Genomic DNA, 12,922 nt, shown 5'->3' with positions numbered 1-12,922 from the left:
TGATTCACACATGTTATTCTCATTGGAGTAGCGTCTCCTGATAGTATGAAAACCTCTCTACAAGATATAACACCGCTTGCGGAAACTGTGGTTCAACCGTCATGTGGAGTGCTGTCAGTGGCTGGGAACTCTGCAGTATGTCCTCCATCGCCCCGGAAAACGACTTTACAAATCTTCATATTGATTCAACAGTGTTATGAACATGAGGAAAAAACAAACCACTTGTAAATACCATCTGAACAAGCTGCGTCCCCAACACCGGGCCCCACTCAAGTCTCAGGTGGCCCTCTGTCATTAGCAGAAGCCTCTTTAAATTATTTACAATCGCCTTTGTTGCGACGCATGTTTGACCTTGAGCAAATAATTATTAATAATGAATAAAATAGACACGTAAACACCAAAAGCAAAAACGTAAAACCAAACCAAGATTAAAGAATTTTGGTTAAGTCACATCCTACCACCCACCCTGTGGGAGAGCCTGGTAAAAACACCGACACGGACGGGGGGGCCCGTCTGTGAAGGGCCACAAAAACAACAACAACAACATGCGGTCGTGTGTTGACATGGCCCCACACATGACGGGACCCCCCCCCATGTCTGGGAACGGTCGCAATAACATAAAGCCATAAATTACAGCAGGGCACCTTGGGACAAGGTCAGGAACATCTCAAGATTCTTCTCCGCCACGCAAAAATAAAAATGATAACACTGAAGCACAGCATACAAGCTTAACTTGAGACGACGGCCGTGTCGAGATGTACACAGGGAGCTTCCACGTGTGTGTGTGTGTGTATGTCTCAATACAGGCGCCTCCGTGTCAGAAAGACCAAGCGTTAGATAGGAGGTGCTGGAGTCATGTGATAAAGGACCAGACAGGGAGATATGACCTAGGTGGTGGTGGTGGTGGTACAAAGAGCAAACATCAGGTTAGGTCTTAAGTCCACATTTGAGGCCATGAGCCACTTAACAGTATGTACTGTTCAAAATAGTGTTTGATGGGAAATTAACGTTAGTTTCCTTTGACATCTCTCTCTCTCTCTCCCCCCCCCCCTCTCTCTCTCTCTCTTAACTGCATACATAAATATGCACACCACACCCAAAAAAAGAAGGTAAAGCCCACTTACTGGCAAAAGTACCGTTTACACAGCCAATACCAGGAAACCCAAGATAGCCGTCTCAAAATAATGAATTAGAAAGAGAGACTGAAAGACATAGGAAAACATGAGTACTCTCCTCCATTCTACTCTGAACCATCATTGTATCATTGTATCTGATGTATATATATATATATATATATATATATATATATATATATATATAGTCTCTAGATGGTGTCTAAGGAAACCCAGGTCCAAACAGTCTTTTGCGTTGCATAGCCAGACAGTGAGCGCTTCAACAGCTCACGTCAAAGAGTTTCCAAGAAAAGAGAGCACTTTGTGGGGTGGGGGGGGGCAGGGTTGGTCCCGGTGTGCTCCCCCCAGCCCTCTCTTGGACCTGCAGTCCTGGTAGGGGGGGGGGGGGAGGGGGAGGAGGAGGGGTGGAAAAAGAGAGAGAGAGAGAGAGAGAGAGAGAGAGAGGAAGAGAGATAGGATCCCTCCCCACAGATGCACACTCCCCCCCCCTTCACAAAGTGGACTCCCTCTGCCGCTCGCGTCCATTGGACGTCTTCTTGACTTTGGTGATCCCCTCCAACGCACCGGACTCAGTCACACTTTAGTACCAAGGAGAAGGAGATGGATGGAACAGTTTTAATACAAAATTGAACATTTAGTATTTTGCATTTTGCACTTTTGCTCATATTAATCTAATTGTAACATGCTGTTCGCTGCTGCTGGAAGTGCAATTTCCTGAGGGAACATTCCCGAGGGATTAATAAACTTCCTATCGATCTATCTAGAGAAGGCGACACAGGTAGTGAAGGGGGGGGGGGAGTTAGGAGGACGTCTTGCTGCCAAGCGCAGCCGTCGGGGTCTCGAACCCAGTGGCTTTGGGCCGGGAGGTGAGCCCCTCTCAACCAGCAGTGACGCGGCTCGGCAGGTACTCACACTTCGTCCATCTCCACGTCCTCCTCGTCCAGGGGCAGCTGGAGGTAGGGGTTGTTGGACGCCGGGCGGAACTTGTAGCCCGTCAGCACGAAGAAGACCAGGGTGGAGGCCTCCACCAGGAACTGGAGGAGAGACGCGGGGGCCGGGGGGAGGAACGCTCAGTGGGGTTTGAGGTCATGGGGCGGATGCGCAGACTTGGCATTTGCACAAAATATATCAAGTCATGTTGTGGATAAATAACTAAAAAGGAGTACATAGGTTACAATGACGTTAGAAAAACGACAGCAACAATCACAGGCAGAAGACACCCACGACATCTTTATGAATGAATGCGACTGTGCGAGGCGTGACTTTGGGGAAACTTCAGTGGCGGGATACACCTCGAAGCAAAGCGTGGTGTTCGCTCCATAGCATTCATTCACCGCATACCCTTACCTCGTAGCACCACTGCCACTGGAATGGCATGGTGACTTTGAGCAGAATGGCAATGATGCGCGTGAAGTAGATGTAGCATACAATCTGTAGGGAAGGAGGAACCAAGAAAATGGACGACATATACATTTATATATATATAATGCTAGGAAGTCTATGAATTGCATGTTGCAATGCAAGGTCTGTGTATGTAGCCTGGCGGGCTAAGAACATCACTCACCATGACGTAGTAATGTCGGAAGAGTTTGAGCTTCTCCAGGTTCATGGCCGCTGTGGAGGGAGAATTTTGCGCAGAAAGCAATATCTATAGTGAGTGGTGAGTATTTGCCTCTGTATACATGCATCTGCTTAATGGGAAAACCCTGAAAAGAAGAAGAGAGTCAGCGAGAAACGACAGATGGGAGGAAGAACTCAAACTCAGCTAAGACTGCACTCCCCGTGACAGTCCAAACACTGGTGTCCTTCTACGTCTCCTCACAAGACGACGCAAGGATGTCTCTGACCATAGTATTAAAACATGCTGGCATGGACAGATGTCTTACCTTTGCCATCAGTGCTGGAGGCCTCTTGTAGGTGACGAATGGACCTGCAAACACACTCCCGTCAACAACGAGACATTCTCCAGGCAGGCATAATAGTGTTGGGATTCATTGGTGAGCCACCCCCACCCCCTAAGCACATGAAAGCCTCGGACACTGTGTGCACACATGAATGCTTGTAAAGTACAGTACACACTCCGCAGCCGGCCTTCCAGAGGATGCCCTTTTCATCTCGGAACTAGGGATCTATCTATATGGACTGCCCAATTTTCTTGAGCCGATATTCGGAGCCGATACTGTTGTTTATTTTTTTATAAATCGGCCGATGCGATGCACGTAAAAAACACAGATAAATCGATACATCTGTCGATCACTACTCGGAACCAGAAGATGCTCTGGCCCAACTTCTGGAGGGAGACTGCACAGCTCCTGGCACCAGCGTGTGCGAGGGGGCGGAGTTACGCAGTGTTTCCTGTTTTGTTACCACCCCTTGGTCCCAGCCCTCCTACTTATGGTATATTGTATATCCTGGCACTTAATGTACTCACTTTTTGTGTGTCATATTTAGTTATAGTTCCAAGTTATGTAGCATCTTATCCTAGCTATCTTTGTTGTAAACGGGGAATGGGTTAACCTAGCGATTTGAAGGATCGTTGGGTTCTTTGCACTTGGTTCTATGAACATCCATACTATACCGACAGCGATATATGTTTTTCACTTTCTTGTATTAAAGAAAAAATCGCAAGTCGCTTTAGATAAAAGCCTCTGCTAAATGCCCTAAATGTCTCAATGTAAATGTTGTTATGAACCTATTCTTATGAAGGTAATCAAATTTGCGTCGGTCTACTGAGCACGTTGGTATCAGCACAGGACGTTTTAGCTAGTCTTCCCACCTACTGCGGGGCAGTTACATATACCAGCGCAGGCCTAGGTTAATGTTGGCTGTTGAACGAGGTCAGACGTCAGATGGTCATATGACGCCTGATTTGTGAGACAAACACTGACCAGACCACAGGAAAGAGGATGGCTCCGCAGCAGAGGAGGTCCACCAGGAAGAGGATCTCCTTCCACAGAGCGTATTCACTGGACCCCTCCTCACCAGACTCGATGATGATGAAGGCGATGTTGGCCAGCACCTGAAGGGACCGAGTGGGTCAGAACGTACCGCATTGTCAGCACAAAGCCGGTAGGAATGATGAGGAGAAAACATAACGTTTTCAGGTGGAAGCGTTGAGGTATTCCAGTGTTCAGTAGCTGGCATACATAGCTAGGAGTAGGGATGCACGATATATCGGCAGTGATATCGTTATCGGCCGATGTTAGTCATTTTTTAACATATCGGCATCGGCCCGATAAGTAAAACTGGTCCGATATTAACAGCCGATATTTATTTCCGTCTAGTTGCCGTTGTGCGTGTTTTTTGCCCATGCGCAGCTTGTTTGGTCATGTGACATTGTCAGTGACGCAGCCAGAGACGCACAGAGAGACAGTACAGGAGTGTTTGTCACCTTAACTGAAAATAATCAATGTCGGCGGTTTGGATGTTTTTTACGGTCTCAAATGAAGGTACTCGAATTGCAATATGCAGTACTTGCAAAGCCGAAGTAGTGCGCAGAGGATGCAGTGTCAAATCATTATATACATTATCGTAGCGAAATACAGTTTCTGCTGTGTTTTATTTGGCGTTCCGTAATCCCATTGAAATGCCAACCGGAACCGGAACCGGATATGTTTATATTTGGTTGTAGTCTTTTCGCTCGGGCTCCGGATCAACAATAGGGCTAGAACCGAGTGAAAAGACTACAACCAACCTCCCTTGATATATTTGATTTAGCCTATTTCACAGATTTGAGTTGAAATTGACTTAAACTTGAAACACTTTTTGTAATTTATTAGACGTGTCTGGTTACCATGAATATTGGCAAATTTGATTTAAGTTATAAAACCTTGTCAAGATATTTTGATTTGTGGTCGTTATTGTGATTTATGATCCAAACTTATTCATAGATGCAAGTTGTAAAAGTAGCCTAAAACTAACAGTTATTAACTTGTGTTTGTTATGGATGCCCTGTAACTTGTTGAAGAAACAATGTATTTCGAAGTTTTGGTAAATAAAGAAAGAAATAACTTTTTCATATTCACAGTGTTTACATGTTCTTTAGTATACAAAATCATCATAGAAACTTTTTTTTATACCAATATCGATATCGGTAAATATCGGTTACCGGCCGTAACAGCAAATTTAATTTCATATCGGTGCATCCCTAGCTAGGAGGGCATCCATGCATCTAATCCTGACGTATCAACAGTGAATATATCTTCATAAATAGAATGCGTGTCATAATAATAATGCACAGCCTCCACCCTTTACACACACACACACACACACACACACACACACACACACACACACACACACACACACACACACACACACACACACACACACACACACACACACACACACACACACACACACACACACACACACACACACACACCTGGAGCGGGATGACAATCATGAAGATCTTCTTTTCCTTGTCAGACAGGATGTACTTGACAAAGGCCCAGCCAGTGCCGATCAAGGCCAGGGTGATGAAGAGGAGGGCACCCTTCAGCCTGTAAAGCACACGCCCACATGTCAGTGTACAGACTCTTGAAAAGTCCCCCCCGCCTTAAAGTGGGGCCACCCCCAAGGACAGCACGGGGGCGTCTGGGAGGCACCCCGCCACGTCAGCAAGTCAGAACCACGTTCTATGAGGTTAAAACCATGGTTTTCAATGAGAGCAACCACACCCTCCCACACAGCTTTGTACTTCCTTTTTGTTCTACCATGTGACGTAGCGCTCCGTGGCTCGTCTGGTGTGCTACTGCTTTCCCCTAACAAAAAAGGTATGCCGTATAGCAATAGCTAAAGCAAATGCTAGCGGCTGTGCTTTGCACTACGTTAAGTCTGTTCAGATTTAGTCCCTTTTTGGAAGGGGGCGAGGGGGTTGGAGCACATTCTTGACGTCCGTGGAACCCAGCAGCATGCTTTGACAACACAAAGACACCCTGCCATGATACGGTCCCACTTACAGATGTGTGATGTAGTACATGACGGCCCAGCCTTCGATGGGGTGTCCCTTTGTGTTGATGAAATGGAAGTTGATCTAAGGAAGACAAATGAAATTAATGAAAGATTGTACAGGCCTACATCATTACCATGAGGAACACAGTCTACCCCAAACACATCTGTTTTGGTGGAGGATAACAGTAGATAATACATAGTAATATATGTTTAGGATACAATTTTATGGACAGAAGTTCCCTAGCTGTTACAGAGTGCCAGGGAATGCTTGCACTTCTAATCAGCAAATCAGAGAAGAACCGAAAGAGATAAACTATTAAAAAGTGCACACACAGACACACACAGCTTTACTTACACTATGGAAGACCAGGGAGACAGCCTTGGTGAAGGCGAGTGCTGCCATCAGCCAGTGGATCTTAAACACACTGTATCTGCAAATGAGTAGGAAAACAGGGATGTTAAACCAAGTATTTATTTCCTTTGCTTTCTGTTAACTCCCAGCCCCATCCTTTAAACATATGCAGAGTAGGGTTGCCGCGGTGTGGACATTTTCACCCCGAGTAATACCCTCGTGTCAACACCGGTATTACAGGTATAAACGGTATTAACTTTGAAACTTGGTCAACCGCCATCTTCTCCGTCAACTCTCCTCGCACACTCGGTGACTGCGGCTGGCAGCGCGCCAATTAAAGGCGTCTTATAACGTTCTATATATAATAGTAAATATAATTGTATAGATCATAATATCACGGCCAATAGCTCTGTGCGCCTCCGGATGGCCGTAGCGCGGAGAGCTCACGTAGGGATTGGGCTTTGCGTGGTTTGTTTACCGGTGTTGCTATGGCTACCGGTCGTGTAAGGAAGCGAGCTAATTCTCAGCGCGCCAAATCTCTTCCGCACAGAGCAGTACTGTGGCCTATTCTACACATTTTAATTTTCTTAATTATAATATTCATTTTTACTGAATTTGTTTTTTGCAACACCGAGTAATCGGTGTTGGCCTCAACACCGGTAACAACGGTAATACCGCGGCAACCCTAACCCTGCGTTCACACCAAAAGATGCATTTGCTGCCCGAACGCGTTGTCGCCGAAGTTTTGCGGCGCAGCAAATCAAGTTTTGCGGCGCAGCAAAGGTTTTGCGGCACAGCAAAGGTTTTGCGGCACAGCAAAGGTTTTGCTGCGCCGCAGTTTTGCAGCACGGGAAGTGTTGTGGAAGAGGGAGAGACGTCGGAATGCCCGTCGTTTATGGGTTCATGAGACCATTCGGAGCCTGGAAGGCTGGTGCTGCCTGGCACCCAACTGGATTTTGTTTGGGGTTGTTATTCTAGCCCTTTAGCATACTCATAGTTTAGTTTAACTGTAAACACAACTACACTACAGAATGCTGATTTGTGTTTTTTTTTGGGTTACTAAATAAATGTAACGGTAGTGAACTCTAGGTCACTCCAAGGGAGTAACACTGATTGGCTGTTACGGCATGTCACTCAGTGGCAACGCTGTTGAACGCTGATTGGCTGTCATCACGCGTTTGCTGCCGAAAAGTTGAAATATTTCAACTCGAGCAGCATTTGTCGCGCCGCAAAATACGTGAACGCGCCCGCCGCACGTGCCCGGCAGCGGGCATGGACGTGCTGCGCCCCAAATCAAATTTTGCCGCGCCGCAAATCATATTCTGCTGCCGGTTTTCTCGGCAGCAAGTGCTCCGGTAGCAAACCCGCAACGCGTCTCTACATTCACTTTGAATGGGATCGTGCTGCGCGGCAACTTTTTGCATCTTTTGGTGTGAACGCACGGTAATGCAGAGTATCCCCTGCATGTATTTAGCTCCAATTATATATAGATATAGATATATGTATATATATAGTTGGCTGTGTGCAACCATATCCATAGTGCAAGTCCCACACAACTAAGCTGGAAGAAAATGCTAGATAGAGAAACCCTGCTATGTGTACCTGTGCTTCATCAGAGTGTAGACCCAGATCAGAGCAGCAGTGAAGAAGACTCCAGCCATACAGATGTAGAGGCGGGGAAGGGGGATCTCTGCAGCAGACAGGTAGCCACCAGGATTCACCTCCCTCACCGCCACCTGAGCAGAAGACATGCAGGTTACCATGGACGACATACACTGTTATCCAATCGAGTGCTACCAACTGAGGCTGACAACAATATTTCTATATCTATGTGTGTGTGTGTGTGTGTGTGTGTGTGTGTGTGTGTGTGTGTGTGAGATGGAGAATACACAAACCCAATCAATCATTCGATTTTGAGATAAACCTTACACTGAGGGAGTAGGGAGAGTCCAGTCCAGGCACCTTCTTGAGGCAGTAGTGGAAGTTGAGGTTGTACAGACCCTCAGCCAAGGGACCAAATGTGATGTTGAACTGGTACAGAGGATTGATTCTAAATCAACAACAACCTGAAACACTCTGAAAACTTGCAGTAAAAAACAACAACACTGTCTTTTCATAATTGTTATAATATAGAAAATGTTAAAATGTACTTATATATACACATTGGGGTTGGTCATATTATTTGCATTTGTGTACTCACATGGAAGTTGCCGTTAACTTTATCCAGAGCGATAAACTGATCTTTGCCCTTCTCCAGCTATAGGAATGCAAAGAACATATAATATACTACATATATGATCACTGTTTTGATAGTTTTTTTTGTTTTGTCTTGTTTTTCATTTATTTATTTATTATTGCTTATGTTTATTTATTTATTTATTTTTTCCACAATGTCTTGTTTTTTAAAAAATGTATGATGACTATATGCTCTGTAAGGTGACCTTGGGTGTCTTGAAAGGCGCCTCTAGATTAAATGTACTATTATTATTATTATTATTATTATATTACTTGCTACTTGCACTCCTCGGCTTTGGATAAAGACAGACACATCAACACACACACACACCTGGATGCCATCGTCCTCATCTACTGCAGGTTGTGGTGTGACAGCCTTGATTGTTATTGCGGTTACCACATTCTGCTGCCCCGCTGAATCAATCTTGGTTTCTTTCTGAACACCATCTTTGAGCGCTGTGTTAAGTGGGGTGGGAACTACAGCTCCAGCTTCAGGAGTATCCCTGGTCTTCCTCACACCTAAGGGTGGCAACAACAAAAAGAAAACGCATAATTTGCCATTCCTTTGACGAAATATTGGTCTCTACAAGGACACAGACTATTTATAGACAAAGTTAGCATTGAATTATTTCCGTGTTGTGTCTCACTCAGTTATAAGAAGCACTTACTTTCGTCTTTGACAGAGCCGTCCTCGGATTTCATGGTTGCTCTAAGCCAGTAGTCCAGGAGACCAAAAGGCCGCACAATGACCCTACGCATGCACGCCAACACAGACAAACCAAAAGTTAAGGCCCAGGGTGGAGCGGATGACACATGGGTGTACATGTGCAATAATTCATGAATTCATCCCACCTGGACATCTTCATATCAATAATGAATAGGACCAGGGGCGCGTCGTTGGGCGACTCTTTGAGGGTGAGAGGGCATGTCTTGGGTTCCTCGGCCTGAAAGACATGATGAAATCGACATGCCTTTAATATATGCATTATTCCCAGTCCTCTTAGACAAGGGGAGTTTAGGTTCAACAACGTGCTGATTAGTATCATGTGTGCTGCCGTAACCTCCACATTGACACAAGGCTTTAGTATTTAATTTATTAAAATGTTATACTACGTCATATGTACTTCATTTGGAATGCCTTCAATATGAAGGGCTCTATAATACCTTATAAATTCTCCCCATATATAGTGATTTAAAATGGGTGTTGACTTCATATTTAGTCACTACAATATCCTTGAATTCAGGCCTCTATGAACTGCGGCATAGATTGTGAGGTGAGATTTGCATTGTACTTACAGTGTAAGAGAGTACTCCATTCACACGAGACTTGCTGATACTGAAACCAATCTAGAGGGAGAGCAGACATGTATGGAAAACATTCAGAATCAAGGCAAACACTCACAAACACTCACCAATTCTATTAAATTGTGAATGACTCTTTCAATAGAAACAATGTTTTTGTTTTTTACTCACTGGGTACTTTTGGTCATCAACATTATCTGGGATGGAAAGAGAAAGTAGTTTCACATCTAGTGATCCGTTGGCGTTAAACCCAAACGTATTAAGATGGACGATCGACCGGGTATCATTCTGGGGAAAGAAGAGAATAGATGCGATTGGGTTAAAAGATGAAGAATAAAACTACGTTTATAACGCGCTCTGCCGTATGGTTAACTAACGTAACATACAAGTTTATCCGCAAGCCATTAGTACGAATATAACCTTACATTAACAAAAAACACCATACTGTAGTACACACATAAAACAGAAGGCATATCAAGACTATAGCCAATTGTACTTTACTTCCAGATGGACATAGGACACAAGAAGCACCCTGGGCTGCTGGTAGTAGCTAGCTAAAGGTAAGCGCCCAGGCTAACCACAGTGGATCCACATCTGTACACGTACCTTCAGTTCCAGTGTGTGTATCCTGGCGTCGCATCCACACAGGACGTGTAGCAACAGAACCGCACCAAAAAACAACCCCCTGTTCGCCATCGTCATTTGCAGGGTGTATTGTTATTCAAACGCTAGCTAGTTACCCACACCAATCTTGCTTGTTAGCAAGCAAGCTAGCACTTGCCGATTATATCCCTGGATATCCAGTCAGCTTTGGTATTATCCTCTTTACAAGAGGGATTGGCAGGTCTTCTCCTCAAAGAGGCCAATTCAATTACATTTACCAATATTCTAACTTCCTTGTTGGTTTTATCTCCGACGGGAGTGCTTCTTAGAAAGCGTCAAGATCTCGCTTCCTGGTCTCCGCTACCCCGTTCCTACATGGAGGGTCACAACAACAGCGACTAAGAGTCCCTCATCTCAGTACCGTCGAAATTATGCATTCTTTAATGCCCTGTGGCGCAGGAAATATGTCCGAAAATGTTACCCTATGTATAAGTAATTTGGTGTTTTCATTCCGCTGTGACCATGCTATTGACTTCTCTGTAGAATCGGATTTAATCATATGCTAGTCCTCCTAGGTCACGTGGTACAGGTGGTACTTCCTGCTTTCAGTCGGACGTCCACGTTGATGATGACGCGGAACTGGAAGTATGGGGTCAGAACAATAATGAATGCACGGAGAAAAATTGCAGAGTCGGCCTGACCCAAAGCAATCGTTATCTTTATTCGGCTCCACCACTTCGGCCTTGGAAGGCTGATATCTCTCCACTCCCCTGGCTGTTGTGCAGACAGATGCCCTGCCACCCTCCACCTCCCGTGAACTTTGTCTCTGGTTCGGAACTCTTCGTGGTCGTCTCCACGGCGACGGCCGTGTCCTCGTCACCAGCATCAGACGGGAGAGACACTGTTGAGTCTGGGTGGAGATGGAGTCCTTGGGCTCAAACACACACACACACACACACACACACACACACACACACACACACACACACACACACACACACACACACACACACACACACACACACACACACACACACACACAAGACAGATAACACACACCCCCCCTGGACTCACCGCCTACTGGACTCCCTCCCCCTCCCCGTCCCCGTCCCTCGTTGCAGTACAGTATGCCGTGAGTGATGTGATGCGCCCGTTGGCCGCGTCCGCCTCCCGGTGTCTGAGCGGTGGCACCTCCCCTCCCCAACTCCCTTCCCCCCTCCCACATGTGTTTGTGATGTTTTTGATGCGTTGCTTTTGTGTTGAGGTGTTTTTTTGCTAATCCCTACACTGTGCCCCCCTTAAAGGAGCATAGTTTGGGGTATTGACATTTTTTTCCCTCGTCACCCTATTGTTTAGCTTTTTTAAACTTAAACTTTTCTTATCTAAATTAAATGTATTATTATCAAACGCGGGCCGCATGTTTCTTGTCTAACAAGCGCCTGACAGTCTCCCCGTCCTGTCTCCCCACACTGTCTTATGTTTCTTGGACGGAATGTAACTGGTAATTTCGTTGCTCTGTAACATGTGCAATGACAATAAAGTACTATCTATCGAGAGGGATTCACAAATGTATTTTGTGGTTTATATATAAATTACTCTCTTCTCACAAATACATTTCAATGCACACACAAATGGATTTCGGTTTGTATAAATGTAAAAGGTATCCATAAACAAAAATAAGTTTCACAAACACATTTCGGATCCACACACAAATATGTAATATAAATCCATAAATATAGGAATTAAAAAAATATTTGCAATTTTCATCAAAATGTGTTTGGATGTTGTTAAAATTATATATAAACTGTTAAACTTGAATTTACAAGACGCTTTTCATTTGTGAACTTGTTTGCATTTTGGCTGGATTCACAAATGCATTTTTTTCAACAAGAAACTCTCTGTAGCCAATCAGAGCCTCCCTCGTTTTCAGCCAATCACCAGACTGCCGTGACTGGGTTTTTACATTGTCGGTGCCGTTCACTACTTTAACGGTACCGACAATCCCAAAACCGAGTCGAAACTAGATGGGAAAAGTGTGTAGCTACACGGGACGCAGCTTTTACTTTTTCGCCACCTAGAGATTGTTATGTACGGTCATTAAAAAAAACCATGATATTTCCCATAGACATTTGACAGAGGGAACCGGGAGGCTCTGAGGCTGGATTCAGAGGTCGGAACTGCAGTCATGTGATTGGCTGAAAACGAGGGAGGCATCTGATTGGAGAAGAGAGTAATTAATACATAAATCACAAAATACATTTGTGAATCCTTCTCCGTGCATTCATTATTAATGAGACTGTTCTGACCCCATACGGATGGCGAGAAGAGTCAACACTTTGTGAGC

The 12,922-nt window shown here is 44.9% G+C and overlaps 1 protein-coding gene across 1 annotated transcript in view; it reads right to left on the bottom strand.

Moving 5' to 3' along the window:
* LOC132453499 (protein GPR108) overlaps positions 1-11,336 on the bottom strand; it is an 11,391-nt gene extending 55 nt beyond the window's left edge. The window contains exons 1-19 of the mRNA XM_060046386.1: positions 10,582-11,336; positions 10,147-10,263; positions 9,970-10,020; positions 9,526-9,617; positions 9,342-9,424; positions 9,005-9,192; positions 8,639-8,695; positions 8,368-8,469; positions 8,041-8,174; positions 6,442-6,517; positions 6,095-6,168; positions 5,518-5,635; positions 4,022-4,152; positions 3,020-3,063; positions 2,698-2,747; positions 2,481-2,564; positions 2,046-2,167; positions 1,097-1,711; positions 1-1,056 (exon numbers count right to left, since the gene is read on the bottom strand). The exon at positions 1-1,056 is cut by the window's left edge and continues 55 nt beyond it. Of these exons, the coding sequence (XP_059902369.1) occupies positions 1,624-1,711; positions 2,046-2,167; positions 2,481-2,564; positions 2,698-2,747; positions 3,020-3,063; positions 4,022-4,152; positions 5,518-5,635; positions 6,095-6,168; positions 6,442-6,517; positions 8,041-8,174; positions 8,368-8,469; positions 8,639-8,695; positions 9,005-9,192; positions 9,342-9,424; positions 9,526-9,617; positions 9,970-10,020; positions 10,147-10,263; positions 10,582-10,677 (1,707 nt within the window). The 5' untranslated portion in view covers positions 10,678-11,336 and the 3' untranslated portion in view covers positions 1-1,056; positions 1,097-1,623. The remainder of the gene's footprint in view (positions 1,057-1,096; positions 1,712-2,045; positions 2,168-2,480; positions 2,565-2,697; positions 2,748-3,019; positions 3,064-4,021; positions 4,153-5,517; positions 5,636-6,094; positions 6,169-6,441; positions 6,518-8,040; positions 8,175-8,367; positions 8,470-8,638; positions 8,696-9,004; positions 9,193-9,341; positions 9,425-9,525; positions 9,618-9,969; positions 10,021-10,146; positions 10,264-10,581) is intronic.
* Between the last annotated feature and the right edge of the window lie 1,586 nt (positions 11,337-12,922).

Source organism: Gadus macrocephalus, chromosome 3, assembly GCF_031168955.1.
Source record: "Gadus macrocephalus chromosome 3, ASM3116895v1".
Taxonomy (NCBI): Eukaryota; Metazoa; Chordata; class Actinopteri; order Gadiformes; family Gadidae; genus Gadus; species Gadus macrocephalus.
The sequence above is the reverse complement of the archived record's forward strand: the minus strand, read 5'-3'. Positions and strand labels throughout refer to the sequence as shown.